Here is a 22,540-nt window from a genome sequence, read left to right as displayed (position 1 = left end):
CTCCATTAACACGGTGCTAGGTTGTCTTCAGATATCCCTAGTCTGCCTCCATTAACAAGGTGTCAGGTTGTCTTCAGATATCCCTAGTCTGCCTCCATTAACAAGGTGCTAGCTTGTCTTCCTCTCCCCTAGTCTGCCTCCATTAACACGGTGCTAGGTTGTCTTCAGATATCCCTAGTCTGCCTCCATTAACAAGGTGTCAGGTTGTCTTCAGATATCCCTAGTCTGCCTCCATTAACAAGGTGCTAGGTTGTCTTCCTCTCCCCTAGTCTGCCTCCATTAACACGGTGCTAGGTTGTCTTCAGATATCCCTAGTCTGCCTCCATTAACACGGTGCTAGGTTGTCTTCCTCTCCCCTAGTCTGCCTCCATTAACACGGTGCTAGGTTGTCTTCAGATATCCCTAGTCTGCCTCCATTAACACGGTGCTAGGTTGTCTTCCTCTCCCCTAGTCTGCCTCCATTAACACGGTGCTAGGTTGTCTTCCTCTCCCCTAGTCTGCCTCCATTAACACGGTGCTAGGTTGTCTTCAGATATCCCTAGTCTGCTTCCATTAACAAGGTGCTAGGTTGTCTTCCTCTCCCCTAGTCTGCCTCCATTAACACGGTGCTAGGTTGTCTTCAGATATCCCTAGTCTGCCTCCATTAACAAGGTGCTAGGTTGTCTTCAGATATCCCTAGTCTGCCTCCATTAACAAGGTGCTAGGTTGTCTTCAGATATCCCTAGTCTGCCTCCATTAACAAGGTGCTAGGTTGTCTTCAGATATCCCTAGTCTGCCTCCATTAACACGGTGCTAGGTTGTCTTCAGATATCCCTAGTCTGCCTCCATTAACAAGGTGCTAGGTTGTCTTCAGATATCCCTAGTCTGCCTCCAATAACAAGGTGCTAGGTTGTCTTCAGATATCCCTAGTCTGCCTCCATTAACAAGGTGCTAGGTTGTCTTCAGATATCCCTAGTCTGCCTCCATTAACAAGGTGCTAGGTTGTCTTCAGATATCCCTAGTCTGCCTCCATTAACAAGGTGCTAGGTTGTCTTCAGATAACCCTAGTCTGCCTCCATTAACAAGGTGCTAGGTTGTCTTCAGATATCCCTAGTCTGCCTCCCTTAACACGGTGCTAGGTTGTCTTCAGATATCCCTAGTCTGCCTCCATTAACACGGTGCTAGGTTGTCTTCAGATATCCCTAGTCTGCCTCCATTAACAAGGTGCTAGGTTGTCTTCAGATATCCCTAGTCTGCCTCCATTAACACGGTGCTAGGTTGTCTTCAGATATCCCTAGTCTGCCTCCATTAACAAGGTGCTAGGTTGTCTTCAGATATCCCTAGTCTGCCTCCATTAACACGGTGTCAGGTTGTCTTCAGATATCCCTAGTCTGCCTCCATTAACACGGTGCTAGGTTGTCTTCAGATATCCCTAGTCTGCCTCCATTAACAAGGTGCTAGGTTGTCTTCAGATATCCCTAGTCTGCCTCCATTAACAAGGTGCTAGGTTGTCTTCAGATATCCCTAGTCTGCCTCCATTAACAAGGTGCTAGGTTGTCTTCCTCTCCCCTAGTCTGCCTCCATTAACATGGTGCTAGGTTGTCTTCAGATATCCCTAGTCTGCCTCCATTAACACGGTGCTAGGTTGTCTTCAGATATCCCTAGTCTGCCTCCATTAACACGGTGCTAGGTTGTCTTCCTCTCCCCTAGTCTGCCTCCATTAACAAGGTGCTAGGTTGTCTTCAGATATCCCTAGTCTGCCTCCATTAACAAGGTGCTAGGTTGTCTTCCTCTCCCCTAGGCTGCCTCCATTAACAAGGTGCTAGGTTGTCTTCAGATATCCCTAGTCTGCCTCCATTAACACGGTGCTAGGTTGTCTTCAGATATCCCTAGTCTGCCTCCATTAACAAGGTGCTAGGTTGTCTTCAGATATCCCTAGTCTGCCTCCATTAACAAGGTGCTAGGTTGTCTTCAGATATCCCTAGTCTGCCTCCATTAACAAGGTGCTAGGTTGTCTTCAGATATCCCTAGTCTGCCTCCATTAACACGGTGCTAGGTTGTCTTCCTCTCCCCTAGTCTGCCTCCATTAACACGGTGCTAGGTTGTCTTCAGATATCCCTAGTCTGCCTCCATTAACAAGGTGCTAGGTTGTCTTCAGATATCCCTAGTCTGCCTCCATTAACACGGTGCTAGGTTGTCTTCAGATATCCCTAGTCTGCCTCCATTAACAAGGTGTCAGGTTGTCTTCAGATATCCCTAGTCTGCCTCCATTAACAAGGTGCTAGCTTGTCTTCCTCTCCCCTAGTCTGCCTCCATTAACACGGTGCTAGGTTGTCTTCAGATATCCCTAGTCTGCCTCCATTAACAAGGTGTCAGGTTGTCTTCAGATATCCCTAGTCTGCCTCCATTAACAAGGTGCTAGGTTGTCTTCCTCTCCCCTAGTCTGCCTCCATTAACACGGTGCTAGGTTGTCTTCAGATATCCCTAGTCTGCCTCCATTAACACGGTGCTAGGTTGTCTTCCTCTCCCCTAGTCTGCCTCCATTAACACGGTGCTAGGTTGTCTTCAGATATCCCTAGTCTGCCTCCATTAACAAGGTGCTAGGTTGTCTTCAGATATCCCTAGTCTGCCTCCATTAACAAGGTGCTAGGTTGTCTTCAGATATCCCAAGTCTGCCTCCATTAACACGGTGCTAGGTTGTCTTCAGATATCCCTAGTCTGCCTCCATTAACAAGGTGCTAGGTTGTCTTCAGATATCCCTAGTCTGCCTCCATTAACACGGTGCTAGGTTGTCTTCCTCTCCCCTAGTCTGCCTCCATTAACACGGTGCTAGGTTGTCTTCCTCTCCCCTAGTCTGCCTCCATTAACACGGTGCTAGGTTGTCTTCAGATATCCCTAGTCTGCTTCCATTAACAAGGTGCTAGGTTGTCTTCCTCTCCCCTAGTCTGCCTCCATTAACACGGTGCTAGGTTGTCTTCAGATATCCCTAGTCTGCCTCCATTAACAAGGTGCTAGGTTGTCTTCAGATATCCCTAGTCTGCCTCCATTAACAAGGTGCTAGGTTGTCTTCAGATATCCCTAGTCTGCCTCCATTAACAAGGTGCTAGGTTGTCTTCAGATATCCCTAGTCTGCCTCCATTAACACGGTGCTAGGTTGTCTTCAGATATCCCTAGTCTGCCTCCATTAACAAGGTGCTAGGTTGTCTTCAGATATCCCTAGTCTGCCTCCAATAACAAGGTGCTAGGTTGTCTTCAGATATCCCTAGTCTGCCTCCATTAACAAGGTGCTAGGTTGTCTTCAGATATCCCTAGTCTGCCTCCATTAACAAGGTGCTAGGTTGTCTTCAGATATCCCTAGTCTGCCTCCATTAACAAGGTGCTAGGTTGTCTTCAGATATCCCTAGTCTGCCTCCATTAACAAGGTGCTAGGTTGTCTTCAGATATCCCTAGTCTGCCTCCCTTAACACGGTGCTAGGTTGTCTTCAGATATCCCTAGTCTGCCTCCATTAACACGGTGCTAGGTTGTCTTCAGATATCCCTAGTCTGCCTCCATTAACAAGGTGCTAGGTTGTCTTCAGATATCCCTAGTCTGCCTCCATTAACACGGTGCTAGGTTGTCTTCAGATATCCCTAGTCTGCCTCCATTAACAAGGTGCTAGGTTGTCTTCAGATATCCCTAGTCTGCCTCCATTAACACGGTGTCAGGTTGTCTTCAGATATCCCTAGTCTGCCTCCATTAACACGGTGCTAGGTTGTCTTCAGATATCCCTAGTCTGCCTCCATTAACAAGGTGCTAGGTTGTCTTCAGATATCCCTAGTCTGCCTCCATTAACAAGGTGCTAGGTTGTCTTCAGATATCCCTAGTCTGCCTCCATTAACAAGGTGCTAGGTTGTCTTCCTCTCCCCTAGTCTGCCTCCATTAACATGGTGCTAGGTTGTCTTCAGATATCCCTAGTCTGCCTCCATTAACACGGTGCTAGGTTGTCTTCAGATATCCCTAGTCTGCCTCCATTAACACGGTGCTAGGTTGTCTTCCTCTCCCCTAGTCTGCCTCCATTAACAAGGTGCTAGGTTGTCTTCAGATATCCCTAGTCTGCCTCCATTAACAAGGTGCTAGGTTGTCTTCCTCTCCCCTAGGCTGCCTCCATTAACAAGGTGCTAGGTTGTCTTCAGATATCCCTAGTCTGCCTCCATTAACACGGTGCTAGGTTGTCTTCAGATATCCCTAGTCTGCCTCCATTAACAAGGTGCTAGGTTGTCTTCAGATATCCCTAGTCTGCCTCCATTAACAAGGTGCTAGGTTGTCTTCAGATATCCCTAGTCTGCCTCCATTAACAAGGTGCTAGGTTGTCTTCAGATATCCCTAGTCTGCCTCCATTAACACGGTGCTAGGTTGTCTTCCTCTCCCCTAGTCTGCCTCCATTAACACGGTGCTAGGTTGTCTTCAGATATCCCTAGTCTGCCTCCATTAACAAGGTGCTAGGTTGTCTTCAGATATCCCTAGTCTGCCTCCATTAACACGGTGCTAGGTTGTCTTCAGATATCCCTAGTCTGCCTCCATTAACAAGGTGTCAGGTTGTCTTCAGATATCCCTAGTCTGCCTCCATTAACAAGGTGCTAGCTTGTCTTCCTCTCCCCTAGTCTGCCTCCATTAACACGGTGCTAGGTTGTCTTCAGATATCCCTAGTCTGCCTCCATTAACAAGGTGTCAGGTTGTCTTCAGATATCCCTAGTCTGCCTCCATTAACAAGGTGCTAGGTTGTCTTCCTCTCCCCTAGTCTGCCTCCATTAACACGGTGCTAGGTTGTCTTCAGATATCCCTAGTCTGCCTCCATTAACACGGTGCTAGGTTGTCTTCCTCTCCCCTAGTCTGCCTCCATTAACACGGTGCTAGGTTGTCTTCAGATATCCCTAGTCTGCCTCCATTAACAAGGTGCTAGGTTGTCTTCAGATATCCCTAGTCTGCCTCCATTAACAAGGTGCTAGGTTGTCTTCAGATATCCCTAGTCTGCCTCCATTAACACGGTGCTAGGTTGTCTTCAGATATCCCTAGTCTGCCTCCATTAACACGGTGCTAGGTTGTCTTCAGATATCCCTAGTCTGCCTCCATTAACAAGGTGCTAGGTTGTCTTCAGATATCCCTAGTCTGCCTCCATTAACAAGGTGCTAGGTTGTCTTCAGGTATCCCTAGTCTGCCTCCATTAACACGGTGCTAGGTTGTCTTCAGATATCCCTAGTCTGCCTCCATTAACAAGGTGCTAGGTTGTCTTCAGATATCCCTAGTCTGCCTCCGTTAGCACGGTGCTAGGTTGTCTTCAGATATCCCTAGTCTGCCTCCATTAACACGGTGTTAGGTTGTCTTCCTCTCCCCTAGTCTGCCTCCATTAACACGGTGCTAGGTTGTCTTCAGATATCCCTAGTCTGCCTCCATTAACAAGGTGCTAGGTTGTCTTCAGATATCCCTAGTCTGCCTCCATTAACAAGGTGCTAGGTTGTCTTCAGATATCCCTAGTCTGCCTCCATTAACACGGTGCTAGGTTGTCTTCAGATATCCCTAGTCTGCCTCCATTAACAAGGTGCTAGGTTGTCTTCAGATATCCCTAGTCTGCCTCCATTAACAAGGTGCTAGGTTGTCTTCAGATATCCCTAGTCTGCCTCCATTAACAAGGTGCTAGGTTGTCTTCAGATATCCCTAGTCTGCCTCCATTAACAAGGTGCTAGGTTGTCTTCCTCTCCCCTAGTCTGCCTCCATTAACAAGGTGCTAGGTTGTCTTCAGATATCCCTAGTCTGCCTCCATTAACACGGTGCTAGGTTGTCTTCAGATATCCCTAGTCTGCCTCCATTAACAAGGTGCTAGGTTGTCTTCCTCTCCCCTAGTCTGCCTCCATTAACACGGTGCTAGGTTGTCTTCAGATATCCCTAGTCTGCCTCCATTAACAAGGTGTCAGGTTGTCTTCAGATATCCCTAGTCTGCCTCCATTAACAAGGTGCTAGGTTGTCTTCAGATATCCCTAGTCTGCCTCCATTAACACGGTGCTAGGTTGTCTTCCTCTCCCCTAGTCTGCCTCCATTAACACGGTGCTAGGTTGTCTTCCTCTCCCCTAGTCTGCCTCCATTAACACGGTGCTAGGTTGTCTTCAGATATCCCTAGTCTGCCTCCATTAACAAGGTGCTAGGTTGTCTTCCTCTCCCCTAGTCTTCCTCCATTAACACGGTGCTATGTTGTCTTCAGATATCCCTAGTCTGCCTCCATTAACAAGGTGCTAGGTTGTCTTCAGATATCCCTAGTCTGCCTCCATTAACAAGGTGCTAGGTTGTCTTCAGATATCCCTAGTCTGCCTCCATTAACAAGGTGCTAGGTTGTCTTCAGATATCCCTAGTCTGCCTCCATTAACACGGTGCTAGGTTGTCTTCAGATATCCCTAGTCTGCCTCCATTAACAAGGTGCTAGGTTGTCTTCAGATATCCCTAGTCTGCCTCCAATAACAAGGTGCTAGGTTGTCTTCAGATATCCCTAGTCTGCCTCCATTAACAAGGTGCTAGGTTGTCTTCAGATATCCCTAGTCTGCCTCCATTAACAAGGTGCTAGGTTGTCTTCAGATATCCCTAGTCTGCCTCCATTAACAAGGTGCTAGGTTGTCTTCAGATATCCCTAGTCTGCCTCCATTAACAAGGTGCTAGGTTGTCTTCAGATATCCCTAGTCTGCCTCCATTAACACGGTGCTAGGTTGTCTTCAGATATCCCTAGTCTGCCTCCATTAACACGGTGCTAGGTTGTCTTCAGATATCCCTAGTCTGCCTCCATTAACAAGGTGCTAGGTTGTCTTCAGATATCCCTAGTCTGCCTCCATTAACACGGTGCTAGGTTGTCTTCAGATATCCCTAGTCTGCCTCCATTAACAAGGTGCTAGGTTGTCTTCAGATATCCCTAGTCTGCCTCCATTAACACGGTGCTCAGGTTGTCTTCAGATATCCCTAGTCTGCCTCCATTAACACGGTGCTAGGTTGTCTTCAGATATCCCTAGTCTGCCTCCATTAACAAGGTGCTAGGTTGTCTTCAGATATCCCTAGTCTGCCTCCATTAACAAGGTGCTAGGTTGTCTTCCTCTCCCCTAGTCTGCCTCCATTAACATGGTGCTAGGTTGTCTTCAGATATCCCTAGTCTGCCTCCATTAACACGGTGCTAGGTTGTCTTCCTCTCCCCTAGTCTGCCTCCATTAACAAGGTGCTAGGTTGTCTTCAGATATCCCTAGTCTGCCTCCATTAACAAGGTGCTAGGTTGTCTTCCTCTCCCCTAGTCTGCTTCCATTAACAAGGTGCTAGGTTGTCTTCAGATATCCCTAGTCTGCCTCCATTAACACGGTGCTAGGTTGTCTTCAGATATCCCTAGTCTGCCTCCATTAACACGGTGCTAGGTTGTCTTCAGATATCCCTAGTCTGCCTCCATTAACAAGGTGCTAGGTTGTCTTCAGATATCCCTAGTCTGCCTCCATTAACAAGGTGCTAGGTTGTCTTCAGATATCCCTAGTCTGCCTCCATTAACAAGGTGCTAGGTTGTCTTCAGATATCCCTAGTCTGCCTCCATTAACAAGGTGCTAGGTTGTCTTCAGATATCCCAAGTCTGCCTCCATTAACACGGTGCTAGGTTGTCTTCAGATATCCCAAGTCTGCCTCCATTAACACGGTGCTAGGTTGTCTTCAGATATCCCTAGTCTGCCTCCATTAACACGGTGCTAGGTTGTCTTCAGATATCCCTAGTCTGCCTCCATTAACAAGGTGTCAGGTTGTCTTCAGATATCCCTAGTCTGCCTCCATTAACACGGTGCTAGGTTGTCTTCCTCTCCCCTAGTCTGCCTCCATTAACACGGTGCTAGGTTGTCTTCAGATATCCCTAGTCTGCCTCCATTAACACGGTGCTAGGTTGTCTTCAGATATCCCTAGTCTGCCTCCATTAACACGGTGCTAGGTTGTCTTCAGATATCCCTAGTCTGCCTCCATTAACAAGGTGTCAGGTTGTCTTCAGATATCCCTAGTCTGCCTCCATTAACACGGTGCTAGGTTGTCTTCCTCTCCCCTAGTCTGCCTCCATTAACACGGTGCTAGGTTGTCTTCAGATATCCCTAGTCTGCCTCCATTAACAAGGTGCTAGGTTGTCTTCAGATATCCCTAGTCTGCCTCCATTAACACGGTGCTAGGTTGTCTTCAGATATCCCTAGTCTGCCTCCATTAACACGGTGCTAGGTTGTCTTCAGATATCCCTAGTCTGCCTCCATTAACACGGTGCTAGGTTGTCTTCAGATATCCCTAGTCTGCCTCCATTAACAAGGTGCTAGGTTGTCTTCAGATATCCCTAGTCTGCCTCCATTAACAAGGTGCTAGGTTGTCTTCAGATATCCCTAGTCTGCCTCCATTAACAAGGTGCTAGGTTGTCTTCAGATATCCCTAGTCTGCCTCCATTAACAAGGTGCTAGGTTGTCTTCAGATATCCCAAGTCTGCCTCCATTAACACGGTGCTAGGTTGTCTTCAGATATCCCAAGTCTGCCTCCATTAACACGGTGCTAGGTTGTCTTCAGATATCCCTAGTCTGCCTCCATTAACACGGTGCTAGGTTGTCTTCAGATATCCCAAGTCTGCCTCCATTAACACGGTGCTAGGTTGTCTTCAGATATCCCTAGTCTGCCTCCATTAACAAGGTGTCAGGTTGTCTTCAGATATCCCTAGTCTGCCTCCATTAACAAGGTGCTAGGTTGTCTTCCTCTCCCCTAGTCTGCCTCCATTAACACGGTGCTAGGTTGTCTTCCTCTCCCCTAGTCTGCCTCCATTAACACGGTGCTAGGTTGTCTTCAGATATCCCTAGTCTGCCTCCATTAACACGGTGCTAGGTTGTCTTCAGATATCCCTAGTCTGCCTCCATTAACACGGTGCTAGGTTGTCTTCAGATATCCCTAGTCTGCCTCCATTAACAAGGTGTCAGGTTGTCTTCAGATATCCCTAGTCTGCCTCCATTAACATGGTGCTAGGTTGTCTTCCTCTCCCCTAGTCTGCCTCCATTAACACGGTGCTAGGTTGTCTTCAGATATCCCTAGTCTGCCTCCATTAACAAGGTGCTAGGTTGTCTTCAGATATCCCTAGTCTGCCTCCATTAACACGGTGCTAGGTTGTCTTCAGATATCCCTAGTCTGCCTCCATTAACAAGGTGTCAGGTTGTCTTCAGATATCCCTAGTCTGCCTCCATTAACAAGGTGCTAGGTTGTCTTCCTCTCCCCTAGTCTGCCTCCATTAACACGGTGCTAGGTTGTCTTCAGATATCCCTAGTCTGCCTCCATTAACAAGGTGTCAGGTTGTCTTCAGATATCCCTAGTCTGCCTCCATTAACAAGGTGCTAGGTTGTCTTCCTCTCCCCTAGTCTGCCTCCATTAACACGGTGCTAGGTTGTCTTCAGATATCCCTAGTCTGCCTCCATTAACAAGGTGCTAGGTTGTCTTCAGATATCCCTAGTCTGCCTCCATTAACAAGGTGTCAGGTTGTCTTCAGATATCCCTAGTCTGCCTCCATTAACAAGGTGCTAGGTTGTCTTCCTCTCCCCTAGTCTGCCTCCATTAACACGGTGCTAGGTTGTCTTCAGATATCCCTAGTCTGCCTCCATTAACACGGTGCTAGGTTGTCTTCCTCTCCCCTAGTCTGCCTCCATTAACACGGTGCTAGGTTGTCTTCAGATATCCCTAGTCTGCCTCCATTAACAAGGTGCTAGGTTGTCTTCAGATATCCCTAGTCTGCCTCCATTAACAAGGTGCTAGGTTGTCTTCAGATATCCCAAGTCTGCCTCCATTAACACGGTGCTAGGTTGTCTTCAGATATCCCAAGTCTGCCTCCATTAACACGGTGCTAGGTTGTCTTCAGATATCCCTAGTCTGCCTCCATTAACACGGTGCTAGGTTGTCTTCAGATATCCCTAGTCTGCCTCCATTAACAAGGTGCTAGGTTGTCTTCAGATATCCCTAGTCTGCCTCCATTAACACGGTGCTAGGTTGTCTTCAGATATCCCTAGTCTGCCTCCATTAACAAGGTGCTAGGTTGTCTTCAGATATCCCTAGTCTGCCTCCATTAACACGGTGCTAGGTTGTCTTCCTCTCCCCTAGTCTGCCTCCATTAACACGGTGCTAGGTTGTCTTCAGATATCCCTAGTCTGCCTCCATTAACAAGGTGCTAGGTTGTCTTCAGATATCCCTAGTCTGCCTCCATTAACAAGGTGCTAGGTTGTCTTCAGATATCCCTAGTCTGCCTCCATTAACACGGTGCTAGGTTGTCTTCAGATATCCCTAGTCTGCCTCCATTAACAAGGTGCTAGGTTGTCTTCAGATATCCCTAGTCTGCCTCCATTAACAAGGTGCTAGGTTGTCTTCAGATATCCCTAGTCTGCCTCCAATAACAAGGTGCTAGGTTGTCTTCAGATATCCCTAGTCTGCCTCCATTAACAAGGTGCTAGGTTGTCTTCCTCTCCCCTAGTCTGCCTCCATTAACAAGGTGCTAGGTTGTCTTCAGATATCCCTAGTCTGCCTCCATTAACACGGTGCTAGGTTGTCTTCAGATATCCCTAGTCTGCCTCCATTAACAAGGTGCTAGGTTGTCTTCCTCTCCCCTAGTCTGCCTCCATTAACACGGTGCTAGGTTGTCTTCAGATATCCCTAGTCTGCCTCCGTTAACACGGTGCTAGGTTGTCTTCAGATATCCCTAGTCTGCCTCCATTAACAAGGTGCTAGGTTGTCTTCCTCTCCCCTAGTCTGCCTCCATTAACAAGGTGCTACGTTGTCTTCAGATATCCCTAGTCTGCCTCCATTAACAAGGTGCTAGGTTGTCTTCAGATATCCCTAGTCTGCCTCCATTAACACGGTGTCAGGTTGTCTTCAGATATCCCTAGTCTGCCTCCATTAACAAGGTGCTAGGTTGTCTTCAGATATCCCTAGTCTGCCTCCATTAACAAGGTGCTAGGTTGTCTTCCTCTCCCCTAGTCTGCCTCCATTAACAAGGTGCTACGTTGTCTTCAGATATCCCTAGTCTGCCTCCATTAACAAGGTGCTAGGTTGTCTTCAGATATCCCTAGTCTGCCTCCATTAACAAGGTGTCAGGTTGTCTTCAGATATCCCTAGTCTGCCTCCATTAACAAGGTGCTAGGTTGTCTTCCTCTCCCGTAGTCTGCCTCCATTAACAAGGTGCTAGGTTGTCTTCAGATATCCCTAGTCTGCCTCCATTAACAAGGTGCTAGGTTGTCTTCAGATATCCCTAGTCTGCCTCCATTAACAAGGTGCTAGGTTGTCTTCAGATATCCCTAGTCTGCCTCCATTAACAAGGTGCTAGGTTGTCTTCAGATATCCCTAGTCTGCCTCCATTAACAAGGTGCTACGTTGTCTTCAGATATCCCTAGTCTGCCTCCATTAACAAGGTGCTAGGTTGTCTTCAGATATCCCTAGTCTGCCTCCATTAACAAGGTGCTAGGTTGTCTTCAGATATCCCTAGTCTGCCTCCATTAACAAGGTGCTAGGTTGTCTTCAGATATCCCTAGTCTGCCTCCATTAACAAGGTGCTAGGTTGTCTTCAGATATCCCTAGTCTGCCTCCATTAACAAGATGCTAGGTTGTCTTCCTCTCCCCTAGTCTGCCTCCATTAACAAGGTGCTAGGTTGTCTTCAGATATCCCTAGTCTGCCTCCATTAACACGGTGCTAGGTTGTCTTCAGATATCCCTAGTCTGCCTCCATTAACAAGGTGCTAGGTTGTCTTCAGATATCCCTAGTCTGCCTCCATTAACACGGTGCTAGGTTGTCTTCAGATATCCCTAGTCTGCCTCCATTAACAAGGTGCTAGGTTGTCTTCAGATATCCCTAGTCTGCCTCCATTAACAAGGTGCTAGGTTGTCTTCAGATATCCCTAGTCTGCCTCCATTAACACGGTGCTAGGTTGTCTTCAGATATCCCTAGTCTGCCTCCATTAACACGGTGCTAGGTTGTCTTCAGATATCCCTAGTCTGCCTCCATTAACACGGTGCTAGGTTGTCTTCAGATATCCCTAGTCTGCCTCCATTAACAAGGTGCTAGGTTGTCTTCAGATATCCCTAGTCTGCCTCCATTAACACGGTGCTAGGTTGTCTTCAGATATCCCTAGTCTGCCTCCATTAACACGGTGCTAGGTTGTCTTCAGATATCCCTAGTCTGCCTCCATTAACAAGGTGCTAGGTTGTCTTCAGATATCCCTAGTCTGCCTCCATTAACAAGGTGCTAGGTTGTCTTCCTCTCCCCTAGTCTGCCTCCATTAACAAGGTGCTAGGTTGTCTTCCTCTCCCCTAGTCTGCCTCCATTAACACGGTGCTAGGTTGTCTTCAGATATCCCTAGTCTGCCTCCATTAACAAGGTGCTAGGTTGTCTTCTATCTTTGGCTCAGTAGTCAGAACCTCTGGGTACTAACTCCATCCTTCCACATCCTTCTTTCCCACATATTTCTCTCTACTCCTTTTCTCTTCTCCATCTCTCTGTTTTCATCCTTCTCTATTTATCTTCTCCTATCCATAACACCCTCTCCTTTCTTCCCTCTCTCCTACACTATTTATCTTTTCCTATCCATAATGCCCTCTCCTTTCTTCCCTCTCTCCTACACTATTTATCTTCTCCTATCCATAACACCCTCTCCTTTCTTCCCTCTCTCTCCTCTATTTCTCCCCCTCTCCTCTCTTCTCCTCTATTGCTCCCCTCCTCCATCTCTTCTCTCCTATTTCTCATATCTCCTCTCTTACCTCTCTCCTCCCCTATTTATACCCTCTTCAATCTCTCTCTTCTGCCATTTCTCCTCTCTTCCCACTTTCTCTCCTATTTCTCCCATCCCCTCTCCTTTATTCTCTCTCTCCTCTTCTATTTCTCCCCTCTCCCCTTTATCTCTCCTCTCTTCTCCCCTCTCCTTTCTTCCCTCTCTCTTACACTATTTATCCCCTCTCTCCTCTCTTCCCTCTCTCTCCTCCCCTCTCCTCTCCTCTCTTCCCTCTCTCTCCTCCCCTATGTCTCCCCTCCCCTCTCTTCCCTCTCTCCTCCACTATTTCTCTCCTCTCTTCCCTCTCTCCTCCACTATTTCGCTCCTCTCTTCCCTCTCTCTCCTCCCCTATTTCTCTCCTCTCTTCTCTTCCCTCTCTCTCCTCCCCTATTTCTCTCCTCTCTTCCCTCTCTCCTCCCCTATTCCTCTCCTCTCTTCCCTCTCTCTCCTCCCCTCTCTTCCCTCTCTCCTCCCCTATTTCTCTTCTCTCTTCCCTCTCTCCTCCCCTATTCCTCTCCTCTCTTCCCTCTCTCTCCTCCCCTATTTCTCTCCTCTCTTCCCTCTCTCTCCTCCCCTATTTCTCTCCTCTCCTCTCTTCCCTCTCTCCTCCCCTATTCCTCTCCTCTCTTCCCTCTCTCTCCTCCCCTCTCTTCCCTCTCTCCTCCCCTATTTCTCTCCTCTCTTCCCTCTCTCCTCCCCTATTCCTCTCCTCTCTTCCCTCTCTCCTCCCCTATTCCTCTCCTCTCTTCCCTCTCTCTCCTCCCCTATTCCTCTCCTCTCTTCCCTCTCTCTCCTCCCCTATTTCTCTCCTCTCCTCTCTTCCCTCTCTCCTCTCCTCTCCTCTCCTCCCCTATTTCTCTCCTCTCCTCTCTTCCCTCTCTCCTCCATTATTTCTCTCCTCTCTTCCCTCTCTCCTCTCATATTTCTCACCTCTCTTCCCTCTCTCCTCCCCTATTCCTCCTCTCTTCCCTCTCTCCTCCCCTATTCCTCTCCTCTCTTCCCTCTCTCTCCTCCCCTATTTCTCTCCTCTCCTCTCTTCCCTCTCTCCTCTCCTCTCCTCTCCTCCCCTATTTCTCTCCTCTCCTCTCTTCCCTCTCTCCTCCATTATTTCTCTCCTCTCTTCCCTCTCTCCTCCCATATTTCTCACCTCTCCTCTCTTCCCTCTCTCCTCCATTATTTCTCTCCTCTCTTCCCTCTCTCCTCCACTATTTCTCTCATCTCCTCTCTTCCCTCTCTCTCCTCTCTTCCCTCTCTCCTCTCCTCTCTTCCCTCTCTCCTCCACTAATTATCTCCTCTCCTCTCTTCCCTCTCTCTCCTCCCCTATTTCTCCCCTCTCCTCTCTTCTCCACTATTTCTCTCCTCTCCTCTCTTCCCTCTCTCCTCCCCTATTTCTCCCCTCTCCTCTCTTCCCTCTCTCCTCCACTATTTTTCTCCTCTCCTCTCTTCCCTCTCTCCTCCCCTATTTCTTCCCTCTCCTCTCTTCCCTCTCTCTCCTCCCCTATTTCCCCCCTCTCCTCTCTTCCCTCTCTCTCCTCCCCTATTTCTCCCCTCTCCTCTCTTCCCTCTCTCTCCTCCCCTATTTCTCCCCTCTCCTCTCTTCCCTCTCTCTCCTCCCCTCTTCATCCCCTCTTCCCTCTCGCCACCTCTATCTCCTCTCCTCTTCCCCTTTCTAGGCCCTATCAGGAGACAGCAGTGTGAATCCGTCTCTGGGCCGGCTGGTGCTGCAGTGTTTGTGCCCCGCCCTGCGGAGCCTGCTCTCTGACGGCCTCAAGCCCCACCAGAGTGATTTGATCTCGGGCAGGAGGCCAAACTCAGCCTGGGGACTGGTCCAGGCCTCCACCAGGCCAGGTAGGAACTCTGGAGCGCAGTACAGAGGTGGGTTACAAGAGAGCATAGACAGCATAGGAGGGCTGTGGTTGTTATACCCCCTGCCTTTCCATCTATTTATATATATCTCTCTATATCCATCTCTCTCTGTTTCTCTTTCTCAGACATGATGAAGGTACATAGCCAATCTCTCTCTTCCTCTTTCCCTCTCTCCAATGTGTATCTCTCTCACCCTCCCAGACATCATGTGGGTTCATAGTACTTTCAGTCTCTCTCTCCTCCTCTCCTCTCTCGCTCTAGTCTGGCACTCATTATTCTGCAGTGTTGAGTCATCCTTCTCTCTATCTCTCTCTCTCTGATTATCACTCTCCCCTCCTCTATTCCCTCTTATTCTCTCCTTCCCACTACTCTGCTGATCAGGGTTATTCCGTTGACTCAGTACTTGTTCATTTCAATTTCAGTATTTCAAAGGTAACATAACATGTTGATTAGATATTGATTTGTTTCTCTGTGCCAAAGCTTAACCAAAGCCTTTCTTTCTCTCATCTCTGCTCCCCTTCTCCCTCCAGGGCCCAGCACTCAGTCCCTGTACAACCTCCAGGCCAGAATAGGAGAGCAGCCCCAGCTCCGGCAGAACAAACACAGGTTCAACGCCTTCCTCCTCGGCCTCCTCAAGTAAGACCTGGCACTTCTCTCCTAGGGTTTTTCTGTTTGACTTTTTAAATTCCAATTCTCACCTGCTTCTTGTCTCTCGTTCAGCATCAAGCTTATGGATTTCTGGCTGTCCCATCTCCAGTCATGCAGTGGTAAGTCTCTGAAGCCTGAAGTTCATGTCCGCAATCTATCTGTTTGAATATTAATATGTTACAACATTATTTCTCACTCCTCCCTTCACCCCACCCCCTCTGTCTCTGTCTCTCTCTCCTTCGCCTCCCTCTCTCTCTGTCAGATGTGTTGGTTACATTCTACCGGCCCTCCTCCTTCATGCGTTTGTCGTTGACTTCCTGCCAGCCTCTGTTTGAGGAGCTCCTCCTCCTGCTGCAGCCCCTTAGTCTCCTGACCCTTAACCTCGACCTGCTCTTCCAGCACCACCACCTGGATCCAGCCAATCACGGCCCAGAGATCCCCAGCCCACCCAATCAGGACCTGGGATTCAGGTTCTCGCCCCGGGGGTCCGCTTCCCAAGGCAGGGGCAGCAGCTATCTCGAGAGCCTATCAGAGCTGGACTTTGGGAGAGCAGAACCCGAAGCGACCAATCATAATGCGAGCTCGTCGTCCCTGGCCAACTCAGGGGTGGGAGGGTTGGTGGAGTCACTGAAGCCAGCGAGTCTCAGTGTGGGGCCTGCGAAGGTCTCTGGGGGTCTTGCGGAGACAAGTCCTCAGCTGATGTGGGTTCAGGAGAAAGAAATTAGGGAGCTAGCACCTCCTAATGTTGAGGAGGCCAGTCTCTCTCAACAGGCAGGACAGGTGAGCACAATTCAATGTGTGTGTGTGTGTGTGTGTCTTTGTTTGAATGCATGGGTGACTGTCCGTACCACACAGCACTTTTCTGAGCTGTTATTCTCTCCCTAGGTGATCCAGCAGGGATGGGGGGCTGTGTTACGCTGGGGGGGCAAGCTGGGCCAGAACCTGTCTGCAGTACAGAACCAGGAGGGGACATCCAGAGACCCCCCAGAGCCCCAGACCAGTACCCAGGCCAGGAGTGACCCTCCTCAGGTCGATGGAGCATTGGAGGTCCCCTGGGGTTTGGGACGGCTGTTTGGAGCCTCCAATAACCCCACGATACCCACACTTCCAACCAGGTGCGCTGGTGTGTGTACGTGTTTGTATGATAGAGTTTTCTGATACTAGACAGTTGAAGTATCTTACTCTTATCACTGATGTATCTCTCTCCCTCCCCAGACGTCCGTCTCAGTGGTTGTCTCCAGGGGTGTCTGTTCTGACACGGATGGTGAGCAGCAGTTCCAGCGCTAACCAGAGGAGGGCGCTGGAGCCCCAGCAGGTGGAAGAGGTGGTAGAGAGAGAGATGGAGGAGACATGGGACAACCCAAGACCCCTCAGGTATTGTAAATATTTGGAAATATATCTAGATTACATGTTTAGTTTGTTCAGTTCAGTTGTCATGACTGTCTATGACGGTGTTACGTCATTCTTATGATACTTTTTTCACAGCAGTATCACTTATTTTTCTCTCTTTCTCAGGTCAGTCAGAACACTATGCGACCACTCTGGCACAGGGGCGGAGCTAAGCTTCCAGAAAGGGGAGGAGTTAGTGGTTTTAGGGGGTGTCGATCACGACTGGATTCGCTGTCGTCAGGGAGACCGAGAGGGGCTCGTACCCATTGGCTACGCCTCACTGATCCTGTGATTTCAGACACCTGATCAGAGTTTTGATTGTTTGAATATATCTGGGGGAGGGAAAATGAAGTCATAAAGCTATAGTGTATTTTGGCAACCATAGAGAGGCTGTGGCGAAGTCCCAATGCTCTCAGAGAAATAGTTCACCCCCGAATCTAAGTTCAAATCACATTTTTATATCTCTAAAGTGGTCCAAAGTCGTATGTCACGGTTCCCCAACTGGCGGCCCATGATTTTATTTGGCCCCCAAGTTTTCTGAGCAAAGGGTTAGGGTTACTTGTTGGACATAAAATACTAAAATCAGTAAATGTTGGAAATCTGTTCCAAAGTATTGGAGTATACACATAGAGAGAGATGTGATCGTTTACAAATCTAAGCAAGGTTTGAAATGATTATATTTTAGTCAAATGTTATATCTGTTTGGGCTTCTTGCGGTCAATTTGCATCTACAAATGATTTGTGATTATGTTCCAGCCCCCTGACGTTCCGTGGCTGAATCTAGTTGATGATCTCTGGTCCAAGTGATTTAGTTCAGTCCTTACGCTGCACCATCTGTTGTGTAGATCCCACTGGTAGAAATCTGCAAAACTCAATCCCTAAACAACTGTACCATCTAATGCCATCTAATTAGGGGGATTTAATGAAGATTTAAATTAGCTCACCAGATGGTGTGGAATATGGACCCAGCACGACTTCAGACCACTTTTGAAGTGTGAAAACTTCAGACAAACACTTATCTTGGTGTGGACTATCCCTTTAAATGTCCTGCATTCATCATCTCTCTTTGGTGACCACTGATCTGAGAAGGATAAAGCTTTGTAGAATTCTATTCATAGGTTGCACCTCAGTCACATGGTGCCAAGCAGCCATCGGCGGTGCACTAAAGTGGTGATAAGCCCAGTCGTAGTTTAGTCGAAATTACAATATAGTGCTTGTGGAAATAAGGTGACGTTGCTAAAGTAGTCAAATATGTAGTAGGAAACAACTTTCCCAGCATGATAATGTCGTCAAATGTACTTTAGACAGATGGCAACGTCATCATCTAGCAAAATTCGGCAAAAATAGCTAGCAAAGCTGACGTTAGCTAGTCACATTCATGTGGCCTCTGTTACGGAGTCAATTTAAGCTAGTTAGCTAATGTTATACTGCATCTAAAGTCTATCTGGTGACATCAAAATGATGACGAAAGATTTTCCCAATAATTATTTGACTGTTTTTGAATGTTATTGTATTTCCAGGCCACTGAAATGCACTTTCGATGAAATCTTCATCCGCGCTTATTGACAATGCATTCAGTAGAATGCTCAGTCGGGCATCAGTCCAAACGAACGTTAAAACAATATTGTGACGAAACATGCAACCAATGCATTCAGCTTATCCAGACACTTTCAGATCAGCAGTCACTATGGGAAGATTTATAGCCTGGTAGCCAGGTTTCTGCTCTAGCCAACTCCTTAGTCAGACCCAGACCTTGCCGCTAGGCTAACCGGTGAAGGGAGCCATGGTAGAGTATTGGAGCGTAGCCACTGTTACGTAACGTAGTACCATAGTGAAATGTAGCTGTTTTCTGTGTTCTATTTGACCTTTCACCCCTATTGATCTCTCACCTCTTTCGCTTGGTCTCTCTGTGTGTGTGTGTGTGTGTGTGTGTGTGTGTGTGTGTGTGTGTGTGTGTGTGTGTGTGTGTGTGTTTGACATGTTCCCACTTCAATTAATAGTCAGTTTAAAAAGGATAACTATTTGACTGTATAAATATACATACTAAATATATAGGTATATGAATATAGATGAATTTAACCAAGATATATTTAACTGAGATAGATAGATAGATAACCAAGAGAAAACAGATAATCAAACGTTACTATAGATAAGGTTGATCATGAATCAAATTGATAAGTGATCTGGCCTTTTATCCCCAACTCACCAGTCACTACTCTATAGTCATTATACACACGGACAGCTCCAGTGTTTTTGTCAATTATTGGAATCCAGTGGCTTCATCTTAGTGTGTGTTGTATGCATTGTCTTGACTTCATATCCTTCATATCTTCATCATAACCTGATCGATTTAGTCACATACCTTTACACTGTATTTATTGTATAATGAATGCTTTGAGTGAATGCAGCAGGGTTGGGCTCAATATGGCAGTCAATTCAGGAAGTAAACTGAAATTCCAATTCGATGATTGAAATAGGGGCCTCTGTTTTTAATGACTTCTTTAATGAATTGAAAAGGAGAAGCTATTTATGTTTTTTAATTAGCTGATTTTAAATTCAAATCACTTCCTGAATTGGCAGCCTTCAATTCGAATTGAGCCCAACCCTTGAATGCAGAAGAGTATCTATCTATATGACACATATCTATCTAAAGGACATTCTAGTATCCAACAGTATATAAGTATAACTGGCATAGCAATGCTGTAACTTCAATCAGTCCACACCTCTTAAACCTCACTAACACATACTACTCCGTGCTTATGGAAAATCAATGCTTTGAGACAGACAGATAAACAGACAGACAAACAGACAGACAAACAGACAGACAAACAGACAGATGAACAAACAGATGAACAAACAGATGAACAAACAGATAAACAGACAGATAAACAGACAGATAAACAGACAGATAAACAGATAAACAGACAAACAGACAAACAGACAGATAACAGATAAACAGACAGATAAACAGACAGATGAACAAACAGATAAACAGACAGATAAACAGACAGACAAACAGACAGATAAACAGTCTGAGGGACTTGAGACCTGTCTCTTTCTACTCAGCCCAGGGATGATCAACTCTAGTCTGGTTACTTTTCCTTTACCTCATAGATCAATTAGTATCTTTGATTCCCCAGATATTTAACTTTACTGGTTACCTGGGCGTTACTAAGTCTGACTACAAGTTAATTCAAAAGGCTACTGAGACCAGTAGACAATGTGGGTTTCCAGGGCCATAGTTGTACGTTCCTGACCGAGACTATCCAAGCTTTCAGATGAAGCAGTAAGCTACTTCCTGATGTACCGTATGTGTATGAAGATACCACGACTGTCAAGCTTATGTGTTTGAGGAAGAGGCTGCCCTTCCCCCAACCGTACCTCAGCTCTCATATGTTCCTTCTTTCCCTACCTGTCATGCTAACCCGTGTAAGGTCATCATTTTAATACCGTAGTAACGATGGTGGTAGTAGAATAACGTTAAATTAATCATGTTTATTACTATGTTTATCTTCTGATTTGGTTGGTAGTTATTCTGTAGGCTTGGTAATGATGATGCATATGATGTACTTCTCAAAGGCTTCTGGTTTAAAGGAACTGTTTGTTTGCTGTTTTTTTTGTTTTGTCACTTGCTGGTGACATGGCGCTTCTTGAAGAGTTCAGGTTACTTGAGGAATGAACAATAAAACATATTACCCATAAATTCAAATTCAATGGGAATATCGCTCTTTTGATTGGTCAGAATTTTTTTTAAAGGTTACCATGCCAACAAGCCAAGTGTTGTAGCACAGGGTTAGTGTCCCTATGACAACCCTATGACAACATTAGATTGGAAACATTGTAACTTTGCAATTGCATTACACAGGCTACTTTACCAAATCTTCCACCAAATGCAATGGTATGGCACTGGCTAGTATGTCACCAACCTAACTAACTAATCCAAATCGCTGCGTGACTCAAGACAATGTGTAGCTAGAATAGATGTTTACCAACCGTGGAGCCACTGTGTGTCATGGCCAGTCACACTAAACCCCTGGTTTTCTAAAGGCTTTAGCTGGGTCACGGCATCAAAACAAGCTAGACAACTACTTTCTTAGGCCTGTAAACTGACATGAGTCGTTTTAGAGCTATCTATAATGTATTTTAATTACAGCTTGTAGTAAATTAGGCTGTATGAGGGAGGAGCTAGTTAGTGTCAGCAAGGCCCACCATTCAATGTGCCATGCCTAGATGCAGGTGAAGGGTAAACCTAACTTCAGGAAATACACATGTCTGTGACGGTAACAATCTCAGTATGTTGACATGGATTTTATAGTTATTTTTTGTCGTTGATTCGGGTATATTTTCCATTGTGTGAGATGATCCATGATAAATACATTGATTTGTATGAACAGTTGTACATTTATTGGATGTGGTATTTATTGACCCTGGAGTCCCTGAAAGGTATATACCTCTGTTGTATTTGTCCCCTCACGTCTATCTCTCTATCTATCTGGGGTTTTGTGTAAATCACAGGAGGTTGGTGGCACCTTAATTGGGGAGAAAGGGCTTGTGGTAATGGCTGGAGCGGAATATGTGGAATGGTATCAAATACATTAAACACCTGGTTGCCATGTGTTTGATGCCATTCCATTTGCTCCGTTCCAGCCATTATTATGAGCCGTCCTCCCCTCAGCAGCCTCCACTGGTGTGTGTGTGTGTGTGTGTGTGTGTGTGTGTGTGTGTGTGTGTGTGTGTGTGTGTGTGTGTGTGTGTGTGTGTGTGTGTGTGTGTGTGTGTGTGTGTGTGTGTGTGTGTGTGTGTGTGTGTGTGTGTGTGTGTGTGTGGGTGTGTGGGTGCGTGCACGTATGTGAGAGCGAACGAGCATGTGTCTGTGTGTGTAGCAGTGGGTTCTGTATCCCTCTGGTGTGATGTAGCCTGCCCTGTACCTCACTGTTCCATAGTGTACTGTGTCCCTGTAGCGCCAGTCAGTGTCCGACTCCCGCATGTGCTTGTTTGTAAATACCCAATAAATAATCAACATAAACCAAACCTCAAAGTCTCTCATGTGTCTCATTTCTTCTCTATTCCCCTCAAACTTATCTCTGGACCTCAAAGCCAGTTCCACTGTGTTTTTTATTGTTCCCCTCTAATGAGGGACTGATTTAGACCTGGGACACCAGGTGGGTGCAATTCATTATCAGGTAGAACAGAAAAGCAGCAGGCTCCGGACCTCGTAGGGTCAGAGTTGAATAACCCTGCTCTATTCCATCGAGCTATGGCGAATGCTTGCCTAGAAAGTATGTGGTACCTCGATATTAAAGACATTCCAATCAAAGAGCTTAGTGTATGTTTTCATCTGACCTAGCCACTTCTGTCAGAGCAGTGAAGGGGAGTACACGAGGGAAGATCGAGGGGCGGACTTACTCTCTGAAATGAGAAACTATCCCTGTTTGAATACTTTAAATGATTTCCTCATTAAAGTACCCACAGACCTGAGAGGGAGGGATTGGCTAGGCAGCTTTAGCTCACACATGCAGTGGAGGCTCGTGGGAGGAGCTATAGGCGGACGGGTTCATTGTAATGGCTGGAATGGAATTCATGGAACGGACTGGTTGCCATGTTTGTTTAGTACCGTTCCATTAATTCCATTCCAGCCATTACAATGAACCCGTCCGCCTATAGCTCCTCCCACCAGTCTCCATTTACACATAGCCTATATAATCACATACAGATCAGTGATTTGCTGAAGGTAAGGAGGAGAGAAGGGCCTCAGTCCTGCCTGCCTGCCTGTCTGTCCTCTTGAGGTCACGTCCTCAGATGAGGGTCGTGATGGAGGAAAACGCTGTATCACCTGGCCATTGGAGTCATTCAGCTTTACACT

At 46.9% G+C, this 22,540-nt stretch overlaps 1 protein-coding gene across 3 annotated transcripts in view; it reads left to right on the top strand.

Moving 5' to 3' along the window:
- LOC129842337 (uncharacterized) overlaps positions 1 to 21,708 on the top strand; it is an 84,797-nt gene extending 63,089 nt beyond the window's left edge. For 2 of the 3 annotated variants that reach the window (XM_055910853.1, XM_055910856.1), the window contains 7 exons: positions 14,448 to 14,649; positions 15,171 to 15,276; positions 15,361 to 15,407; positions 15,551 to 16,068; positions 16,174 to 16,403; positions 16,504 to 16,662; positions 16,804 to 21,708. In XM_055910853.1, coding sequence (XP_055766828.1) covers positions 14,448 to 14,649; positions 15,171 to 15,276; positions 15,361 to 15,407; positions 15,551 to 16,068; positions 16,174 to 16,403; positions 16,504 to 16,662; positions 16,804 to 16,969 — 1,428 coding nt within the window. In that variant the 3' untranslated portion in view covers positions 16,970 to 21,708. The remainder of the gene's footprint in view (positions 1 to 14,447; positions 14,650 to 15,170; positions 15,277 to 15,360; positions 15,408 to 15,550; positions 16,069 to 16,173; positions 16,404 to 16,503; positions 16,663 to 16,803) is intronic. The other variant, XM_055910855.1, reaches the window with a different exon arrangement.
- The last annotated feature ends 832 nt before the right edge of the window (positions 21,709 to 22,540 follow it).

This window comes from Salvelinus fontinalis, unplaced genomic scaffold (assembly GCF_029448725.1).
Source record: "Salvelinus fontinalis isolate EN_2023a unplaced genomic scaffold, ASM2944872v1 scaffold_0033, whole genome shotgun sequence".
Taxonomy (NCBI): Eukaryota; Metazoa; Chordata; class Actinopteri; order Salmoniformes; family Salmonidae; genus Salvelinus; species Salvelinus fontinalis.
Note: the sequence above shows the minus strand (reverse complement) of the source record. Positions and strands in the feature narration are given on the sequence as shown.